Raw genomic sequence first — 23,152 nt, 5'->3', positions numbered from 1 at the left:
ATAGGCGCACTAGTTTAAAGTTACAAAATGCAAGTCAGTTTATGCAGCATCATTACTTAAATCTGACAGTTTTGTTGGTGTTTGGATTTTTCTTATATTGTTCTGAATAAAAAAAGAGTGAAACTTAATCAAGCAACTCACAGAGTTGCAGTTGTGAAGATATCATTTTTTTATTTTATATCTTTTTGTCCTTACTCTTGTTCTGTGTTTAGCTGCCAATATTTTAGAATGGGGATTTTGATTTTATTCATGTATTTTGTTTCAAGTTTGTAAAATAAAGTAATAATTAGTTCAAGTATTCTTCTGTTGGTTGTTTTATTGTTGGTTTTTTTTAATACAAATGAGTCATCGCTAAACAGACAAAGGCCACACCGGGGTTTTCCACTCGCAGTCTAACCGCTTACTTTCATTTCAGCATTGTGAGAGGAAAATGTCTTAAATGAAACTGTGAAATGTGATGGAGAATGCAGCGCTTCAGATAAGGCTATTGCAGCTTTTTTTCATTACATTAACAAAACAATGTAGACTTTTTTGCATGTTGTTGTTTTGTTTTTTTTTTACATACATTCTGAATATCTACACTCATGTGCCAGGTGATCGGCACATCAGGTCTCCACCTGCAGGAGTCACTCTCAGCTCTCTGAAGCTGAAACCTAACGCTTACCCTAAACTTAAACAGCATTCATAAATCACCTACTTGTATATTCTTTAAAATCCTACATTTAGCTGGTAACTGGAAGAAAACTTGGGCTGGTTGTCTTTTGCAAAAGTTCTCATCTATTAACATCTCGCAGACACAAACAGAGCGCTTGCATAATATAGCAACAGATCAAGCACCATTATTTGAGTAGTGCACATGCATTTTCCTTGCAGTGGTGCAGATGTGTGGTTATATGTGACATAAGATATAAGGTTAAAGGTTATGATGAATTTACTAGGTTTATTCGTAAACATTAAGATAAATGACTATTTTTGAAGTAGGCATTAGTCTTGCTGGGCTTTGTATAATTTGGGTAAGACTGACATTATCTATAAGTTGCGTTAGTTTGTTCGTTTGTAGTTTATTGTACCAGTTGATAATAAAATAATTTCCCTTTAAAATTACAATTACATAAAATAATTCTAAGTTGATCATAAAACATATGTTTAGATGTTCCTTGTGAAATTAACTGAGCAACTATGAGAAAAACTGAAACTACATTTGGTACTCTACTTCTGTACTGTCATGTAGCCATTTGTAAACATTAAATGAACGTTTGGAAACTGAGTCAGCATGGGAGCTTTCACTGTGAACCACGGCAATTTAAAAATGTTGTTTCTGCTGGTGGTGGTTCCAAAATAAAGAACAAAAAAAAGAAGTTAAAACTGAAAGTAAAAGACATTTTCCACATCTGACTTTATAAAGACACTTTCTGACTGACTGATCACGACATCCTGTAGCGACGGAGCAGCGTGGTGGCAACTTGGACCTCAGGAAGGAGCTGCTGGTTTCTGTCTCAACCATACATTTGGACAAGAAAAATAAAACACATTTTTATACAACTAATCCTGGGAAAACTAAGCAGGTATGGTGAGGAGTTCTTCATCAACGAGAAGTTCTTTTTTGACCCGGGTTATGACTTCGACTTCACTAATCTCGCTGACTCGGCTGCTTGCATGAGAGAAAATGAGACATACGTGCGCCCAAACAGCTGGCACCACATGGCCCTGAAGGTCAAAGGTAAATATCCGGATGGAGACACCTGGCTGGGCCCCAATGGATGGAGGAGTTACTCCGTGCCTGGAGAGTGGCCTGTGTCCTACCATGGAACCGGGTTAGAAGGAGCCAGAGGCATCGTCAGGAGTCACTACAAAGCTGGAGGTGGTCAAACATACGGAACTACAGAACTAAGACTAAAGTAAAAAATAAAAGCTCATTTAACAGGATTTAAGCTCAGGTTGAGGTTGGAGTCTCCAATTTCTTTATCTGGTTTGAAACAAAAAAAATGCCAAGTTTTAGTTACATCTTGTACCTGCAACGTCCAAGTATTGTATTTCTTATGTTTTATTGTTTGACACATTGTTATTACTCCAAAATATTTATTAATATTGTTAGTTTTTGTGTTGTATCTTGTAAATATAGTGGCTCATTTGCATCTTGTATAGTGTTGAGTTTTTATCTTTCCGAGGGCTTCCTTGGAAAAGAGATGAATAATTGGTGTCTCAATTTATTTATTTTTTTTTACAGTATGTTGTTTTCATGACTTCTTATTCTTGTGTTTTTTTACATTGTAAAGCACTTTGAACTGCCTTGTTTCTGAAATGTGCTAAAATAAGCTCTATTAATTGATAATCTCAATAATTCTGGAAAAATGAAGGCAAATAAACAAATAGACCTTAATTTCAGGACGTTAAATTAGAAAGTCATGTTTGATAGGAAATACTCAATATGTTGTGGAAAAACATGTTCAACAGGACAGCTTGAAGTGAGTAATTATGAAAAAACTGTAACTGTATTGGTTTGATGTCAATTTCACTCCTTTGAGCAGCAAACTCATGTTTGGAAAATGGCTAAACGTGATTTCATTGTGAGTCCCAGTTTTCTCTAGGGTTGTTCCCCTTTAAAACAGAAAGTAAGAGAGTAAGACCTCCGCCTGTCTCATTGTTTGACTAATTGATAAGAACATTCTGTCGCAACAGCGCGAAACTCAGACTTCTCTAGCTGCAGATAGCAGCAATTGGTTTCTCTGTCCAACATGGTTGTGGACCCAAATGTGAGATTTGAGGCTCTGTCCGCTCTCCTGGGGATCAAAATAACCGCCCTCAATGAGAGAAACCCTGGGAAAGCTGCTCTCACTTTATCAGTTGAGGATTTTTTTATACAAATGATCCTCGGCAAGAAAACCAGCTATGCTGAGGAGTTCTTCATCAATGAGGAGGAATTCTTTGACCCGGATTATGACTTCGACTTCACTAATCTCTCTGACTCGGCTGCCTGCATGAGAGGAAATGAGCCATACGTGCGCCCAAACGGCTGGTACCGCATGGCCCTGAAGGTCAAAGGTAAATATCCAGATGGAGACACCTGGCTGGGCCCCGGTGGATGGAGGAGTTACTCCGTGCCTGGAGAGTGGCCTGTGTCCTACCATGGAACCGGGTTAGATGGAGCCAGAGGCATCGTCAGGAGTCACTACACAGCTGGAGGTGGACAAGCATACGGAAGAGGAATCTACTCAACACCTAAACTTTCTCTTGCTGAGAGCTACTGCAAGACCTTCACGTCAAATATCACAGGAAAAACCTGCAAAGTGATCATGCAAAACCGAATCAAACCAGAGAAGAGGCAGATTCATGGACCCTACTGGCTCATCCCTGTTCCGGCGGGAACATCAGCAGAGGAGGAGAAACGCATCGCTGAGAGCTCAATACGTCCGTACGGCGTTTTGATCAAGGAAATCTGAGACAGGAACTGTGACTTTAACTAGAGCCAAGAAGCATTCAAACTGAAATGTCCTCAACAGGCCAAGAAGACAATTCACATACTGAACAAAGTCGGCATTTACTATGCATGTTCAAGATCTTTTGCTTAGAACTGCAATTTTGATTCAAGATTATGTCAAAGTATCATAAAGTTTATCAAAACAGTTGTTATGCAGGAGCAAGGATTGTTCAAGATCTGTAGCTACATAAAACTAACAAAAGACCAAACTGGCAATAGTTCTAGTTAATCCTATTGAGAGTCTCAGAACGAATCATTTTCTGATTTAGCTGTAAATCTTAAACATGGGCACATATATTATTAATAATAATAGTGTGCGAGAAGGGCTACCAGATAAATCTTTAATATTACATGCGGGAAGCTGGTTTGTTTCCTCGTGCTTGGCTGTGGGAGTTTCCTTTTATGTCCCTCAGCTGTCAACTCATAAAGAACAGTTTGGGTTTTTCCACGAGCATAAACTTTAATTTTCAATCTTTATTTTCAGGTGAAAATCTGAGTCACATAAAAAAGGCAAAAATGCTGAATATGTCATCTTCCACAGTAAACTGCATTTATAATATAAAACCATACACAATTTATTTTCCAACTCATTTGATAACATTAGTAAATGATGGTAAATTAATTTCACACAAGGTGAGGAAAAATACACCTTTGCCAGCCTATCGATGCATTTTGACTCAGGAACAAAAGCTGCCATGAACATCTTTATATTTTCAGGCAAACCCATAAGTTTATGGCCTTGACTGGAGAATCTCATGTGTGCCGTGTGTTAGCAGGATGTTTATGCCCTATACATGATTTTCACATTTTTATTTTGACAATAAAGAGATTTGCTGCACGTTGTATCTTACGGTTTTTCTCAGTGGTTTTGGAGCATTTCTGGAATCATTCTCGACAGTTGTAAAACGGTACGTGGATTTCTCAAAACGATTTGCACAAACAGAAAAACATCCTGGGTTACCTGCAAAACCCAGCATCTTTCTCAAAGTCGTTAGTTCAGCTATCAAAATGAACTATCTGGATCAATGAACACATCAGTGTCTCAGAATGACAAGTCCTTGTTTGATTGTGTTTGGGTAAAACAGACAAATTGATTAGTCATGTTGACAATATAACAGTGGACTTTGGAGGGACATTCTGTTCTAAAGGCTAAAGTTTTGATGTCTTGTTTTGTAAATGGGAGACAAATGGCAAGAGACTGGACAAGATTCACATTTATGCTTTTACTGTGATTTGTGAAAGCATAAATGACACAGAAAGCAGAGCACAAAGAAAAAAAACATAAAGTAGCACTAAGAACATAAGACAATCTCCTTAAGGAAAACTACAGTGCAGTTTTCATATACTTTCTATCTCCATGCTGAGAAAAAGTCCTATATGTTATTAAGGAATAAAGAGCAGTGTGAGAGGAACTCCATCAGCATCTTGCTGCGGGTCACAAACCATATCCTGAGCGATGGAAGTCACCATGCTCAGCCTCTTCTTGAGTTTTGCCTGCTAACTCCTCAGCCACAGGCTCTTCCTGACTCAGCCCAAATCATTGTCCGTCCATTGTCAGAAATGTAACACTGTGTTTTTCTCTGACTATATAGTTGACCAAAAATCTTCTGACAGCATTTTTATCTGTTTGCAATGTCCTTCACAATACTTGGAGGAGGATTAACCTCAGAGCACAGCGTGGCTACAACTATGCTTCACTGTGAATGAGGAGCTTGCTAGCTCGCTAGGAGAGGAGGTAGCTAGCTCCTCATATTTTTATATATGAGATAGATCAGTGGTCCCCAACCTAATTATTTATTGTGCGGCTGATTTTGACCGGTACCGGTCCGCGGCCGGGGGGTTGGGGACCACTGAAAGAGAGAGAGAGAGAGAGAGATGGATGGATGGATGGAGTGACTGTGGTTCAGCGGGTAGGCTGGGCCCCAATGGATGGAGGAGTTACTCCGTGCCTGGAGAGTGGCCTGTGTCCTACCATGGAACCGGGTTAGAAGGAGCCAGAGGCATCGTCAGGAGTCACTACACAGCTGGAGGTGGACAAGCATACGGAAGAGGAATCTACTCAACACCTAAACTTTCTCTTGCTGAGAGCTACTGCAAGACCTTCACGTCAAATATCACAGGAAAAACCTGCAAAGTGATCATGCAAAACCGAATCAAACCAGAGAAGAGGCAGATTCATGGACCCTACTGGCTCATCCCTGTTCCGGCGGGAACATCAGCAGAGGCGGGAACATTCCGGCGGGAACATCAACATTCGAATTATGTTGAAGCAGGTTAAAACCTACAACAGATGGGACCCTGGGAGTTGAACCGCTCACTTCTACTCTACAGTCCACCACTGGTCAACCTGTTGCATTTTCAAACAGTAACTTAACGAAGCAAGAAAACCGACTTTACGCTGACGGAAACAGCGGGTCTTTTTCCACCCAAATGGAGTTTAGCTTTGCCGTTACCTTTTCTATATCATTTACATTATTGTTTTGGGGTTTCCAGATATGTACGTCATTACTGGATGCAATGGAGAGACGAGTTACCTCTTAATATGTAGTTCTGGTAGTTCTGGTCCGCCTCTGCTCCCACCTTGATGAGACAAGTCAAACCTTCAGCCATCACAAACTCATGGACAAGGTCTTTGTCATCCTGAAATAACGGAGAGAAAATGAAAAAGAAAAAAAATTGACTGTAAGATACAATGGCCTTCAAACTACAATTGAAAACTCATTAAAAGTTGCAATCTCACATATCACCACATGATGTCAGTAGTGTGCAGAACAAGGATTAACACAACTTTCTAACTTTAATAAATGCTTCAGGGTTTTCAGTGAAATGTTTAGATTTTTTTTTTACTTTTGTAAACATTTTAAGCAACACAAGTTAGCATAGCTGGCTGAACAAGTGAAAAGTACCAGAGGAAGTGTTGCCTTCAGCTGCACTTTATTTAGCTTGAAGCAGCTCCTATGACTTAGTTTGTTTGGGCCTCATAATAGTCCTTCTTCAAAGTAGCTGGGCTGAGCACAAAAATGAATTCTCTAAACTCTCTTCTGTAAATTATTCACACCCAAATATAAACCGCTAAGGCAGCTGATATGGACAACGCAAACACAGGAAGAGAAATGCTAAGTTGAAAAGAAGATCTCAGTTTGCCTGTGACAAGAAACTGAGGCTTGCTGCATTTACAATGTGTTACCTGAAAGATCTGCTTTAAAGAGAACAGAGCCCTTCTCAAGTCCCGTCCATTGGAGTTATAGAGTTTCTCTGCAGAGAGGAACACAAAGCAGAGGGCATTTATGATACGCAACAAAGGCTGGGACACAGCAACATGTTGACATTTATCTCCCTGAACATCTTTCATCTCTCTCCAGTCTTCACATGTTTTATAGTGAGGAGAGGATCAATAAAACCTGTAAGTGAAATGAGTTTCAGCTGTGGAGAAGTTGCACAACAGGCAGCAGTTTGACGGAGCAAAACCACACTTTTTGGTAAACTGAGGCGAGGGCTTTATCACACGCTTTTACCAAGTTCTCCATAGACATGTGGATGAAACGTTTCCTACACACACACACGTACACACACATGTATGACACAAGGACGATCCGAGGTCTGTTGGAATGTTAATGGGTTGCTGGCTGGAGTTCAACATTGAAGTATTCGGGTCACGACTCGGAAACTTTTCAGGGCAAATGTCTACAGGCCTTCATACCCTCACAATAATCTCTAACCTGTTGAGAAGTTCTTCGAATGAGAGAACAGCATGATTTTTTATTAAGGTTTTATTTACATTTTCTTATATCTTTTACTACATTGACATAAAACTTCATACAACTACAGAAGTGCTTTATAACAACGTCTCATGAATCAAAGGGATCTTTGGCCATGTCTCTTTGCACAATTTCTCTTATGTTCTCTTCTCCCTAGCTCATGTTTTCTATAGGTTTGAAGCATAAACACCAACATGACCATGGAAGAATGATGATTTTGTGTCTGAGCACGATTAAGCCTTGCGATAACAAATTTTGCTGGACGATAAATTGTCCCAGAAACTCTTGCGATAAACGTTAATATTGCTATTTTGAGACTGTTTAGAACAGATATACTGATAATGGCATCATAATGCAAGGTCGTTATTCAGACTGGAACTGGAAGATGTTTTAAATATTCAAAATAAAACACAATGATCAAAAAAATTCATAACAAAGGAAACACAAACCACATACAACCTAAACCATAAATAACATGGGTTATGAAGTTTATAAAAAACAATGTCCGTCAATAAATGTTAATCATCAGAACGGAAAATATCGAGCTCACGTTAATGTATCATGCCATGGTGAAATATGTCTATACATGTTTCAAAGTGTTATCCACCATCTATCCCAGAATAAATTCAATTTAAAAATGGCCAAACTTAGACATTTCAATATGACGATCAACACACATCTGCCCGTCTGTATTAACAAGTGTTTTCACTTTTGAAGAAGAGCTAACCCATATGAGTCGTGTCATATTTTTAACCATAGCAAAACAGGAAGTGTGTACTACATACAGCGCATTAAAGTGAGCTGCTGGTACAGTTTAAGGTTCATTCTGATGATGACGATGATGTTGAGCGTGGAAGGAAAAGACGGTTTTTGGCTCCATGGTACCTGTTTGCTACTCAAGGCTAACCCAACTCAAGGGTCAGAATCATTATCATTCCTCACTCAGACAAAGAATTACAGGCCCGTCCGTCTCCACCTCTGTAGGACAATTTCTAAGAGATTAGCAACGGCATTCGTGATATGAACCTCTGATAGCCAACATAGTGGTGCTCAAATGATGAAAGGTCATTAAATCATCCACATGATCCGTCTTAACGGGGCAGTGGTGCAACACGATGAACATGTCGAGGTTAGCAAGGGCGTTGAGGGAGCCAAACACCCAAAAACTCATCAATAAACATACCAACATACCAAACATACCATTGGATTTTACCCAAATTCATCCAAACAATATAAAAACACTACAGAAACTCAGATTTGTCTTGTACAATTCCTCATTTAAAAAAAGCAGGTGTAAATACCTGGTTTTATAAATGTGCACACATTTAAGCTTTTATTCCAGCATAAACCTTTGGGTAACACTTTATTTAACGGGTTGTGAATAAGACTGTCATGACACCGTCATAAACATGACATAGACTTTAAAAATTATGTAGCTTCATGTTATTAAAGCTAAAGTTTAATTAGTAATACTTTTATAACAAATTTATGTCAGATCATGATTTCTTGGTTAACAAAGACATTTTGAATAATGTCAACTTTGTATTAAAAGTGTCATGATTGACCGAATGACACTTTATGACAACAGTCATAAATATTCATGAAGACTTACTCGTGTCCATGTCAGGTGTTATGTCATGTTTATGACAGTCTTATTCACAACCCGTCAAATAAAGTGTTACTAACCTTTGTTTGGCTGGTGTCTCTGACTGACTGAACTATCTATACTGTCCACATTGACAAAAAGTCCAATTCAAACCGATGAAAAGGAACCCTACGGCCTAATTCTGCTTCCGTTGTTTCTCTGCCGAACAAACCATGCATGGAACTATAAAAGAGATAGCAAAAGATCAAGTTCATTTTTTATAGAAACTTAACATATTCCGGGTCGAGATTTATGGAAGATTTTCCAACAGTTGGATGTTTTCTTTGAAAAAGTTCTGATTTACAACCGTACTCCTTAATCCTGACAAATGGAAGATTTGGAATGACTCCTGGAAGTCTTCCTGACTAGTTTCCGACTTCTCTTTTCACAACCTTTGAAGAATTGTTGTGTACATAACGCTGTAAAAATTTAAAGCATCTTGCCAACTTTGCAGATCTCAGAAAACAATGGTTTTACCAAAATACAAATAATTCCTGAACTTTAAGTCGCTACTATTTTCACATGCTTTGAACACTACCAGGCGATTAATGTGTGGACTTTTACCAACGGGTTTTAAAAGGCCGAACGGATGCGGGATGAAGAGCACAGCACAAGGTCACTTTGCCTGGAGACAAAAGCAAAAACAAAAGATATTCTGAGACTGTTCAATTCTAACCCTGACTTTGGTGGTTTTAGTGGAAAGATAGCGATCAATAACTTTTCCGGTGACGCTACTGTATTTCTTTCAAGTAGTCGTGGTACAGGTATTGTTTGGAAAAAGCATTTACAATATGTATTTCAATAGAATAAAAAAATATACACTGTATGTTTCTGTGTAAATGTCTCATGTTACAACATCGACCCCTGTGGCTTACAGATGAGTGTGGCTGATATACGTACAATTTTTGTTTCTTTTTAACCCTTCCACAATCGTAAGACTGTGGAACCTTACAGTGGAACCTTACAGACCCCACAAAAGGCTTGTGGGGTCATTTGGACCCCACAAGCTTTTGACCTCGTTTGTGGCCCCACAAGGTCACAGCCCATCTGCGGTTTAACAAGTTTTTATTTATGTGTGTAGTTTTGGGAACTGACGGTCTGAGGGGACAACCTCCCCGCTGCCCAACCGTGACATCTGCCGCGCTCCTCCAGAGCGTCACGCCAAGACTGCGGGAGGGTTAAATTAGGTGGGCGTGGCTTATATTCAGGTGCTCTCACAAGTCCAGAAATGACGCTCAGCTTTATTTTCGGTTCAACAGATTCTCCAGAACATACAGCAGGTGTGTACACAAGAACTAAAACCTGCAGGGTTGTCGCAACTTTTAGTGGTTTTTTATATCTCTCTCTCTGTAACAAATGTCTGTGTTGTCATATGTAACAAAATAAGCGGAAAAGGTCCGGTGAAAATTTGTCATGGGCTCGTTTTCTTGGAAGCTTAACAAAGGGTGTGTGCACTTCTGAGAACCCTTATAAATTATAGACTAATGTAAACTCGGCTAAGTCCAGCAGACTTGAGTTTGCCCAGGCTTCCCTGGAAATCAAGAGGCCACTCAAACGCCCCATCTGGCTGTTTGAGTGTAAAGCCGTTCTGTGTGTTATTTGTGATCTTCATCAGAGCACGAGTGGCGCTGTCAGGGTAACCTTTACCAACAGCCCGCCTGTGCATCTGGAGCACGTCAGCAACAGTGATAAGGTTTAACCTTGGCTTCTTTCGCTTGCGATGCGGTCAGATGCGCCAGGTATTTCTGCTCCACATGCTTTCTTCGAACCCCACCTCCTACACTTTAACAAGAGCTTTAAAATCCACAGATGAAACTTAGCAGTATCAACTTTCCACCTTGTTGCTGTGTCAGTGTTGTCGCAGTAATGGCGAGGATACACCTGGTCGGCATTATTGCCATTTTGCTCCAGAGTAAACATGCTTTGGGCAGGCTAAATAATTAATGGACCGCTTTCCAGTTGACACCGTGGGCTGCAGCTGTGTTAACACTGCGGAAACAAGCTGGAAAGGATTGGAACATAAATAACTCTCGCATCCAACCACCTGCTTTAATGCAGATGACTAATTGTCAGTTCTTAAGAGGGTGATCCAGGTCGACTGCAGCTCACGCCCAAATTTAAAGCTTCCTGAGAAAACATATAAAAAAATCTGGTCTTAAAAAGAAGGAAGGAAAAGACACCCCATCTACATTTCCAACTCCAACACACAGATCAGATTAGAAGGTGGGAAAAAAAATAAAAGATTCATGGTTTGCAGTGTCCACGTGTCTCTAACTGGTGACCCTTCCTTTCGCCTGGCGCCTGCTTTCCTTATTGTCACAAGAAAAGCATCAAGCCTCACTGGGATGTGTCATTGTGGCCTGTGCGCCTGCTGATGTGCTCTGTGCGTACATGTGTGAGCCAGAGCGGGGCCGGCAGACAAACTGACGAGAGCAAAGACAGCGAGGCGCGTTTCATTTATAGGCCCTCTTGCAGTTTTACGGTTTTGTTTTGGAGGACTCGCTGCTCGTGTCCGCGCTGTTTCGCCCACGTCCTCAGATGACCCTGCAACATCAGCCCTGACCTGTCCTTCAGGACAACGCTCCGGTTCCAGGGTCCTAATCTCCTTAAAGTAAAGTCAAACAAGAGATTACCTTCGTTGTTTCTAAAGTATTTTGAGAAAACTCGCTACAAGCAACTAAAAACTACGATATCTTACCTGTCATGATTTTTGAACTTTTATATTTCAAATAACACTCTTCTGGAATTCCCGTCCAGACACATATGAGAAACATTTCTGAACTGGTTTATTGATTAGTGATTCTCTCGGTGAACTAATCATTAACATTAAAAGTGAATGAATTAATTGAGAAATTACATTCAAGTTTGCTACCCAAAGCACTGACAGCTAAAACAAACTCTTTAACCCTTTAATACCTATGTTTCAAATCTCTGGATATTTTTGCTTATTTTAATTGTACGCAGTTCTTTAAATGTCCTGCGAGTAAATATATATATTTGCCTATTTACCGATAACAACTGGAACTTTCAGCACCTAGATGTTATTTTTGCAATTTACCATCTATTAAAAGAGTGCCACTCCCTGCTACGGTGGGAGGGAAATTACCGTAATAACCCGATATTGGCTGGAAAGTGCAACGTCTCCCCTTTCAGAAACCGAATTGTTCAGACAGCGCAACGTGTGGCGGAATTACGGTACTGCAAATTTGGCTGGATCGTCGCCGATCCGTGTGTTCTGGAACGGTTAAGCCCTTTTTTTGCCCAAAGTGTTGAAGTTGTTGGGTTATTAATTAATTTATTGACACCGTAATTAGAGCTGCAACAGGAAGTTAACTGGTGACCATAGGGACTTGTAGGGCCACCTTAAATTTGGATATCATGGAAGTTGGTGAATATTGCCGTGGTGATTAGAGACGCACTGAAACGATAGTGATAAAATTCTGACAATGTGCCTGATCCATAAAGGCGGATCTGTTCAGTCTAATTCTATACTTTGTGCTTTTTTAGCGACTTTAGAAGTGTAATTCCTAATTACACTTTCTGAACCAATTGACAGAAGGTTTGTTGCAGTTTATTTACTTTTACATGTCTGACCCAGCTTGTGGAGCTGCTGGTGTATTCTGCTGTACTGTTGCAGAGTTATCAAAGAAATTTGTGATTTAATACATTTGTGTCTGTATGTAAAACAACAAAAGAACAATTTTAAGTCAATTCAGCACCATTTTTCTGTATCAGATATAAATATATACGTTTCAGTATTGAAAGTGAGAAAAGCAAATCTGTGCATCCCTAAAGCAATCCATGTAAACGCTGACATAATAATAACGAAACAAATTATGCGGGGGACAATGGGGGTCGTTTTTGAACTGTCCTACTTCTGTGTGTGTGTGGGAGTGTGTGTGTGTGAGTTTCCTCCACAGAGGAGCAGAGACTCCCTGACTGCCCGGGCTGTCTGCTTTGTCGTTCAGGAGTGGTCCAATCCCTCCTCCTACCCTTCCTGTCACAATGCGATTAATGCTGTGACCCCTTCAGCTTTGACTAATCCCTTAACATTTTACTGCACCGTCCACACGTCCTCCAAAACAGAGAAGGCCGAGATGGACAAAGCAAGGCCTCGTCCTCTGCTGCTCTAAAGCACAGAGATCTACTCTTGGTTTGGTCGAGTACAATATTTGCACCAACTGTAAAGAAGAAGAGGAAGAAGAAAAGAGTCCCCAGGTAACTGCTGTCTTATTCTACCGAAAAGCCCTTAGCAAACAGTTTACTGCCTCTGAGCTTAATCCTCAGTCTTAACAACAGGCAGTCAGATAAGTACATGTTTCTCTAAGGGGACCCGGTTTATTCAGGAGAATAAAAGTGAGACTGTGCAGGTGGACATGAACAGATAATGTAGAGACATGCCCTCCACTCCACAGCACAGATTTATTCTCCCCTCTCTAGCTGAATCTTCACCGTAACAATGCTCTAAATGTTTAAAGTAGCCAACTGAACATTATATATATATATATGTATATATATATATATACACACATATATATATATATATATATATATATATATATACACACACATATATATATATATATATATAACTGCACTACTACAGACTAATCATCAGGCTGTCAAAATCAGAGTTCAAAATAAACAGATACATTGTTTATCTTTGCTGTATTCTAACAGTATTTGTGCATCAAAGAACAAAGATAGATTGAAATAAATACGTTTTCTTTTGAAATGCATCACTTTAGACACATTTGTCTACTTCAGCATTTCAAAGATGGGAAACCTGAAAACTGGCCACTTGAGACTTCAAAACAGCTGGACGTCTCCATTTTAATTATTGCTACAGTTTAAAGTAACTTCAATGAGTGCCAGAGAAAGAGCATCTTTATGTTCCCTCATGGAGCGTAGAGTATCCCCTCCCCACCCTGTTGCTGAAGTGCAGCAGCCAAAAGACGCCTACTACCTACGTGTTTTTTAGAAAGGCACATTTTTTGAGTTGAGTTAGAACTTGTAGAGGTCTAAAAAGAGATTAACAACTACAAACAGAGGTGTTTCTGTCATCTAGAGATGAGCGTCTGTGGATTGTTGATACTTTATTCCAAGGATAAGATAACTGAAATTTAGATAGCCGTAGCACACATTCAAGTTTCAGCTAAGCTGAAAAAATAAGAAACATTTGGAACTGTAACTTTAAAAAAAAAGAGGGGAAAAAACAGTACTAAATGAGTAAACAACACAAAAATGTTCAGAGTGAAGTTAGAAGATGAGCTTTTTTCTGAACGGTGGACTTAAAATCTTTCTATCAAATAGATTGTTTTGGAGGTTTTTTGCCATAAGAAGGCGCTTTAAAAACAAACTGAATTGAATTGAATTGATTAGTTGTGATGTCACCATGGAGCCTCTCACACACTGTCCCCAAAAAACAAGGAAGTGACTGAAATTTCACACCTCGACATGAGTCACTCTTAAGTTACAAAATCAAAGACTTAGACTCATCATCCTACAATGGAGTGCATCCTACAGTCTGTATGTATTTGACCACAGCTGTGACAGGTGACAAGTTTGAATTTGAATAAAAGTTTTTTTTAAAAACAAGTGGAGCAGCTAAGCACTGTTCTATAGAGATATCAGAATATATCTAACAAATGTCACAAATAACACAATTAAAACTAATAATAAATGTTTTTTTTCCATCAGCAGTAGATTTAAGGCTTTCCTGTTTTAAATAAAAGCAATCAAATCTCTTTCTTTGCACTTTCCCTGTCTTAATAGCATGTTGCCATGTTACTATGGCAACCCGGACCACATTTTATTGCCAATAATCCAAGATTACAGGCCAGCCTTCACGAGTGTCACTTGAACTGATGTCACGGCCACTTCCTGGTTCAGTTTCAGTCGTGGCAAATCAAACAAGGACAAGAAACTAAAGGCGTTGTCTAACTTTCTGCCTGAGTTTTTCTGCATCATCATCAAGCGGAAACATCGTGTGTAATTTCAGGGCAGGTCGTTCTGATGGGGTTTTATCTGAGGGGTTTTAGCTAGAGACTCTTAGAGGCGATTGATGGGTTGAAAGAATGTTCACTAAACACATAATGCACTAAAATAAAGTAAAAAAAAAAAAAAAAAGACCTGATTTCAGATGAGTTTAGGTTAGAAGAGGAATGTTTTTCTAACTCAATAATGAGTTACTCACTTTGGCAAGAAAGCCAAAGTGAAAGAAAGCCTTACATAAAAACAGTGAAAGAATGATTGGCAACAGGCAGTGGCACACTTCAGCTAATCCGCTAATAGCAGAGCTAATTTTTCATTTAGCACCTTTGCCAACTTAAAAAATAAAGTTTAGCGGACTTCGCTTAAATTTTGCGCTTAATTTTTCCGCTTAAATTTTAAGGCACAAATTTCCTCGGCTGTTTTGTAAATTTTCACGTGAATGAAGTTCGACGGCCGTGTTAAAGTCTTGGTTATCGACTGGTAAGAATTCGTCACGTAATTTGACGTTTATAATTCATGCTCTTATTTTGAAGTGGGCAAAAACGTTTAATCTCGTGGCATTGTCTCTCTTCCTTCTCCTCCCCCCCAAAAATAACTTTATTTCAAACAAGAAACATACAGGAGCAAAATATAAATATAAACATGAACATAGTATCTAAGGGCATTATAGATAAATTATACAGCCAAAATTAAATGGTTGTGGTTTTTCAAGGGCAGATATATTTTAATTCAAGTTAGCGCTTTAGCACATTAGCATTAGCTTCTGCTAAAAATGGCTGTTGTAGTTCTTCAGCATTAGCAAAACAAATATCTATGATTAGCGCTCTTAGCTTAGCTCACCACTAGCAATAGTAAATACATACATGTATAGCAAACCACCCTGAAATCACCAAGACTGCATATAAACTCCACTGACTTTCCTTTCGACCCTGAAGGAATGATTTCATTTCAATGTATTTATATCAGGACGCAAGATGTTTACAGACAGGCACACTTTGTGTGTGCCTGTCTGGTTAACCAGGCAGTTAGCCAAGTGTTATATTTTCCTACTTGAGCCAAGTGTGTGTTTATCAAGCCAAAGCAGGTGGGTCACAGCTGGTAGCCCCATATTTAAGCCCAGTAATAACCGCAGACTCGTGTTTCTTGGGGATTTCTTTGCACCCCTTAAAATAAGCCGCCCTAAATGGCTGTCTGAGCCGATCAGTCTGTCGGTTGTTAAACCTGGTAGGCAGAAAATGGAAAACAAAAAAAAAATCAAGAGGAGGGTGAAGTGTGTCGGCATGTTGGAGAGCTTGATTAAATCCCCGGAAGTCGTTCCCTCTCTCCGCTGTCTCGCTATATTTAGGACGTATTAGGTGTCAGGTCTACTGTAATGACCTGAGAACCAGAGTTCAAGCTCTGCTGAGGTCACGCACTGCGTCGTACTCTTCTCAACGGGGCATTTTAAAATTCAAAGCTTTTCCCTGTGGCGTCTGCAATTGTTTCCCTTTGAAGACACTGCGCTCAAAATAACAACTTTCCTCGTGTATGAGTGGCCAAAAATATTTCTTTCCACGTCAGCTTTAGTGTCTTGTGCAAAAGCAAAAGCTGACATGTACTTTCTTTCTTTAATAACTTCTCTCTGGTTTGACATAAAAGAGAAAAAACAACAACAAAAAATCCTTCAATTTGCCGTAACATCGTATTTTTAATAACAAACAATTTCAGTCTCGGTCTAGACTGCTGAGGACTTCGCGACCGTCTTTCTTCTTTTTTAGTCTGTTGGTTTTGGCCAACAGTCTGACTGCTGGAAGCTGCCGACGGCGCGGATGAGTGTGTGAAAACGAGAGAGACAAAGAGGGAAACAGCTAAATGTGAATTATCTGTACAAATACAGATCTCAAACGCAAAAAAATAAAAACTAAATCGAGATGGGAAACACTTGTTACGTAACATTGTTTTTTTTTTGTTTTTCTTTTTTTGTCACAATTGAACTCTTGACAAATGGGTAGCTTCTCAAAACATCTCATTGTGCAGCAAAGTAAATCTTTGACTCAATGCAAGCTGGTTGGTTTCCTTAGACTGAAACTTTGTAAACTACTTTGAATAATTAATTGATAACTAGGATCAATTAGAATTTATGTACGATTGAATTGAAATGATGTTCAAGTGCCTTGAGATGACATTTGTTGTAAATTTGTACTATATGAATAAAGTGAATTGAATTGAATTGAACAAACACTTATGGCTGAGAAAAAAACTCTAATATTATTATCTGCGCACGTAATTTGGCACGTAATATAAAACTACCTATGGATTAGTCCCGGTCACATGACTTTTAAATCCAAAGCTAACGGGAGTCTTAAACTGCTACTCTTCTGACCTCCTGCAATCGCTAGCTGTGCCGCAGTCCAAACACTTGCTTAAAAAGCAGCAACAGCCTGAAAGACTTTTGTTGGCATGTCAACTTTTGGTGTTTTTTGGTACTATTTTTCCAAGTCATGGCTAAGCTAACTTCCAATATCAGTCACCTTGCAGAAATTCACTGCCTCTGACTGTCCATGCAAATCTGCACTGATGCTTTAGATGATGAATTGCACCTTTGAACTTGCTGAAGGATAACAGCTGTGCTAAAAGCTCGAAAACAGATGGGCTCAGGAAGGCAGACTTACTTTAACATGAACATTTGCAGGCATAATACAAATACGGATGATGCCAAACACTCTACATCCTTGCAAAGAAAGTTGCTTGTGACCCTCCTTTTACATCCTGGCACTTCTGTTTGAGTCCAAAAGGCTCGGTCGCAAATAAGTATAACATAAATGCGGCGTATTCTGAGTTTAATACCAGCAGCATGTGTTGTCGTGGGCTTAAGACCCCATCGCCCTAGATTTAGTCCCCGAGACACAAATACAGACCATCGCTGCTGCACTGCAGCCTTAGAGATACTAATCGTTCATTTACGATGCCTTTCAAAGCTATTAAAAAAAGACTAATTTATCATATTAAAACCAAAAACCTATGAGTTTTTAGATACACCAAGCTGATGATGAAGACTAATGCTGAAAGGAAATATATTGGAATTGGCAAAAGACTTGCAGATGTAGTTGCAGCAACATTAAGCTGTAAAAAGTAGTGACTCAGAGGAGCTGAATACAAACACATTTCCCATTTTTCTGTTTTTATTCCCCACACATAAAATTTAGAAAACAAATGTTCCATTCCCTTACAAGTCCAAGCTTTTTTTTTTTTTTTTGCCGATTTTGTGACTGCAGAAATTCACGCAGAATCAAAAGATGCACACATTTTGTCCACACTGATGCATAACTGTGACATATTGCAAATTTTCCGCGAAAACTGTCAAAAACCTTGGGTTTAAGCAGCCGCTCACTCCAACCTGCAGGTGGCAGTATTTCTTACTTCCACTACACTGCAGCCTGATGTCAAGTTACTGGCATCACAAAATCAGATTTTTTTTTTTTTTAAATCACAAAATCCTGGCGAGAACACCTGACATTAGATTACCATAAAGTACGCTGAGGTGTGAGATAAATCAAAAATGTTTTAATGTATGTTTGCCCAAAGCAAAAGGTGTTTCATTTCTACATTTCGAGGCTGTTGAAAGAAATTATATTACAGATCTATAATGGGATGACAGAGCAACTTCAAAACGAGAGAAGAAAATAGACGTCTTTCTCAAATTACAGATTTCTAACGGTGTTAATTTTAACCGTGGCTCATTAAAGGTGCATTCTTTCCAATCCGTCGTCATTTAGCTCTTTTGCGTGCGGCTGACCTCATGTCCATTACTGCTCTGCTTCGGCAGGAGGCCGCTCTTAGAGAGTGCAGCCAGAGTTTGTTTTTTTTTTACCCTTTAATGGAGTGCGCTCAGACATGAAACCAAGTGGTGGGAAATATTTCAGTCTCGCATACAAAATGTGCACGTGTGAAACAAGTGGTCACTGTTACGTCCTGCATCACTTCCCCCCCTCACACATCACCCCACTCTTTGTCATCAGGTCTCTCTCATACACATCGTATCCGTTTTTCCACTTCTCACGCTCGCCGCTCCTCTGATTGTTAACTAATTGGACTCAATGAGCATGTGGAAAGACGTTGTCCGTCCAAGTTGGGGGAAGAAAAAAATACATGGCCGTCGAGCGAAGTGATTGTGTGTAATAATCATAATCAGTTTTGTACGACAACTTGTTCTCATTTGTGAATGGGCTCTTTCAAACACTGAGCACCAATCCTCATGGAAAGCAGGGTAATAACGTTGCGTTACCGTCTGCAAATATCTTTATTAGCGCATGAGCGTTGTCTGGACTTCCATGACACGTTCTGGTGACAGCAGGTGAGTCAGAAAGACAAACACGGGAGAGACAGACGGTGAAACCAGAGGAAAGTCGGCGTGAGTAAACAAAGAGGCTAGAGGGGGATACCTGCTCACTGCTGACTGGATTAACCGAGTAAAATCCTCGTCTGACATACACTCAGATCGCGTTCTGTCCTCCAACAAGAGCTGCTGCCTAAATGTGTTCTGTTCCACAGCAGCATTGCAGTTCATAATCTACTTCTCACTTTTCTTTTCTTTTTTTACATAAAAACTACAAAAATCAAGGTATATTATTGGGGTTTTGTGTGACGAACTACTAAACATGGTTTCATAATTGTGAAATTGAAGGAAAGTGAAACAAAGATTTCGATTTTAACAAATGTGGTGTGCCCTTTACTCTGATATCCCTAAATAAAATCCAGTGCAACCTGATTAGCTAACGGGTTGCAGGTGTGAGGAGAGAGCAAGAGAGAGAGAAAGCGAAAAGGGTCGAGGGAGAGCACACAAACAGAGGAACTAGGAAAATCTGTACTACTATAGCAAAGGATATATAATTAAACATAATCTAACTGGTATAACTAAGAAATGACTGAACAGAAGCAAAGCAGAAAACTAAGCTAATCAAAATAAACATTAGGATAACAGATAACAAATTATCAGAACTAAGGATTATGAACATTATGTTTGCTGTATTGCATTAAATGCAAGTTTGTGGGTGTAATGCCGCAAAAATGTGAAAAGAAAAAAAATCTTTAGGGGTACAAATACTTTTGCAAGGCCCTGTGCGCCGCAGCATTCGGTTGTCCTACTTCTGCTGCTCAGTCTGGCAGGTGCATTTCCTCCTCGCTTTGTTTCCCCCTGGTGTCCCCTCCACCCTAAGTGATCTACCATTCCCTTGGAAACCGTTTTCTCTCCCCGTTTCTTTCCACACATCCTCTAAACCCATCATCTCCGCAACTCGGCTCCTGGATGAGAATCCAACTGTGCATTCTGCGCACTTAGCTTGTGGCAACTGTAATGTTTTATTGCATTATGTAATCGCTTCGAAAATGATTATTAAACCAGACCGGTCAGAGGTTTCGTGCCAGTACACTCTGGTGCGCGTACGAACAAGCCCAGACGAAACGCTCCCTGGTAATGGTATATTTCATGCCTTCTTCCAGTAATCACACACAGGCTTTGGGGGGAGCGGACCACAAACGGCAGCGTGTTGTGCCGCAACGCAACAGTTTGAGCCTCTCGTGTTCGTCAGCAGAACCGGAGCCCTGGGGAAAAACCCTGCCACATCCACAGAGAGAACCCGCCGCACCGCAGCGGAGGATCAATAAACCCAGAAAAGACACACTTCTGGAAAGAGAGCGAGGTTGTAGGGTAATTTTCACTCTCGCACTGCCTGGACACATTACAAGACGGTGGTAAAACTGTCACCCCGAATGAAAGAAATACATTTTGGGAACATACGCTGAGTTCATCACAACTTGATGTCTTCCTTTAGCAGAACGTTTCGTAGGCACTTGTACTCCACGTTTACTGGCTACCCTGGTGGAGATGCGCATAAAGCCTTAAAATAAATTTGTATTTTATTGCAGCAGTAGCATAATCTGACACGGAACATTGTGTAATTCTCTAACTGCGAGCTTTGGATGTTTTACTGTGTCCCTTAACATCACATTTACCGTGTGCAGCTTCAAGATAAAGCTTGCTCTTCATCAAGTCCTGCTCGTCACAGTTCCATCACAACTCCTACTCTAAATATTGACAATTTTATGATTTAGAACCAGTATTTTTCCATAGCTGTTTATTATGGAAAAATAACAAATAAATAAATCACTTTATAAGTCACTTTTAAAGTGAGGAATTACTAAATAAACCTTCTGGATACTTTGACTTCCAATTGCAGGCAAAAATAGAAAATAAGCTCAATCTAGATGTTGCGTCAGCCGTCATGCAAACGTGCTAATCAAAAGGGTTAGCATGATGCTCACAACTTGCTAATTGTTGTCTTTGAGTTATGTTAGGTTTTTGGTCATAGATTAAACTAAGCAATTTAATTTAGATGCCATTTCTATGATTACATTTAACAGTATAGCTTAACTTAATTATTTTTCTTAAATTGTTTTAGCTAATGTTTTGGAGTTAGCATGTCCTCAGTTTAACTTTAGCTCCCTCATTCGACCCTCACGTTAGCAAGCTTGCTGCTAAAGCTGCTAACAGCTCCAACTGTTAGCAGCTTATCAGCAACAAGCTGCTAACAAACCTTTTGCTAACAGCCACCTGGTTTGGTTCACAAATCACTCTTCCCGATACAAAGATCTAAGATTAGAACATTACATCAGACCAATGCAAAGAACATTTTTAATGCAGAAATCAAGAGTATGTTTAATACCTGCTTAAAGGTTAGCATTTTCAAAACGTAATTTTAATCTAGCAAATGAGCCTCATCTCAACGATTTGCTGAACTTGACTGTGTCTGTAAAGATTTTGTATTGAAGAAATTTACCGACTTCCTACGTTTGGGTTCTTCATTCATCAAACGACACGACACAACCTAAACTATAAAAAAAAGTTCAGCTGAGAGATGAATGGCTTCTCTAAAGCGGCTAACACAGTTAGCGCTCCCACAGTTAGCGCTCCCACATCTCTTGATCCCACAGCAGTAACTAAAGCATGACATGTGGGCGCGTTTTAGCTGGTGGTGAGGTAAAAAGCAAAAACTGCTTCTGAATTTTTTACATTCCTCCTCTCTGCGTGTGAAAATGTTTAAAAAAGTAAGACTTGATTCCCCCCCGCCCACCTACTTTTTTTTTAAGGGAATGGTGGGTAATAGTACAAGATGAAACAGAAAGAGACGCCGTGAAACACAAAGCAAAGAATTCAAACGTCAAAGAATTCAAAGAAAAGGAGGTGCCTTTTAACAAGCTACTGTTAAAGTTGTTTGAAGGACACACCTGAGTGTTACCAGATAATAGATTACCACACCACTTCCCCTCCCCCTCCTGTTTCTGCACACTACTTGTCATCTGGTTGAAGGGAAACCACACACACACACGCACACACAGGTATGGACAGCGATCTGTATTGTTCTGACTTTAACTTCAACATTAACGTTTTTTGAGAGCTGCACCCAGCATGTAGACTTGAATTTGATGGAGAATCTGTGGAGGAAGGTAAAGATTAGGGTTATGGAACAGAGCCTTCCAACCCTAAAAGATGTGGATATAATCTTCCTCTAAATAAACAACACTGGAAAGATGCAAAAAGCGTTCACTTCCTGTCAGAAACAAACTTTGTAATTGAGTGCAAATAAGATTTGAGTTGTTTTTTGTTTTTTTTTAGCAAGTGTCAAAATCAAATTAACAATAATTAAATGCTAAATATGTTATTATAGCGACTTTAAATGTGGTGTCATAGCAAACATCAATTACAACGGTTAAATGATCAGAAATGGCTAATATTTCTGATCATTTAACAGTAGGAACAACTATGGCTAAATGAAGGCTGGACCATGATTTCCTTTCGCCAACGCCTTGATACTGTTGTACGTATCATGCTGGGAGAACCTCGTAATGAGCCACGAGACAAAGACAGAAAAGTTTACAGAGGAGCAAAGAAAAGGAGAAGAGATGGTGGGGAACATTTACTAGCATAGCTGTTTGAAGTTAAGCACAAAACAAAGCCAGATTAAAGAGTGGTTAGAGCATTTCCGCCTTCAGGTTCGCCCCGTTGATACAAGGAAGCGTGCCAGCATGAACACTTTATCTGCCTAAACTTTGACTGTGCAGCCACACATTGTGCTGCCTCCCTCTTAGCTGAACCATCTCACATAAGGCCATTAGCAGGCCTTATCGCCGCCCTCAGGAGGACAACCAATGCTGGAAACAGCTGTTTCAACTCATTGTGCTGCATGCTAACAATGCACTGTTGCCACTACCACTGCAAAGCTATCGGCAGCATCTACCCCT

General features: G+C 39.7%; 1 protein-coding gene across 5 annotated transcripts in view; it reads right to left on the bottom strand.

Annotated features, from left to right (window-relative positions):
• fhod3a (formin homology 2 domain containing 3a) overlaps positions 1-23,152 on the bottom strand; it is a 79,396-nt gene that overhangs the window by 35,870 nt on the left and 20,374 nt on the right. For all 5 annotated transcript variants that reach the window (XM_028036015.1, XM_028036014.1, XM_028036016.1 and 2 more), the window contains exons 4-5: positions 6,666-6,733; positions 6,013-6,118 (exon numbers count right to left, since the gene is read on the bottom strand). In XM_028036015.1, the coding sequence (XP_027891816.1) occupies positions 6,013-6,118; positions 6,666-6,733 (174 nt within the window). The remainder of the gene's footprint in view (positions 1-6,012; positions 6,119-6,665; positions 6,734-23,152) is intronic.

Source organism: Xiphophorus couchianus, chromosome 13, assembly GCF_001444195.1.
Source record: "Xiphophorus couchianus chromosome 13, X_couchianus-1.0, whole genome shotgun sequence".
In the NCBI taxonomy this organism is placed as follows: domain Eukaryota; kingdom Metazoa; phylum Chordata; class Actinopteri; order Cyprinodontiformes; family Poeciliidae; genus Xiphophorus; species Xiphophorus couchianus.
The sequence above is the reverse complement of the archived record's forward strand: the minus strand, read 5'-3'. Positions and strand labels throughout refer to the sequence as shown.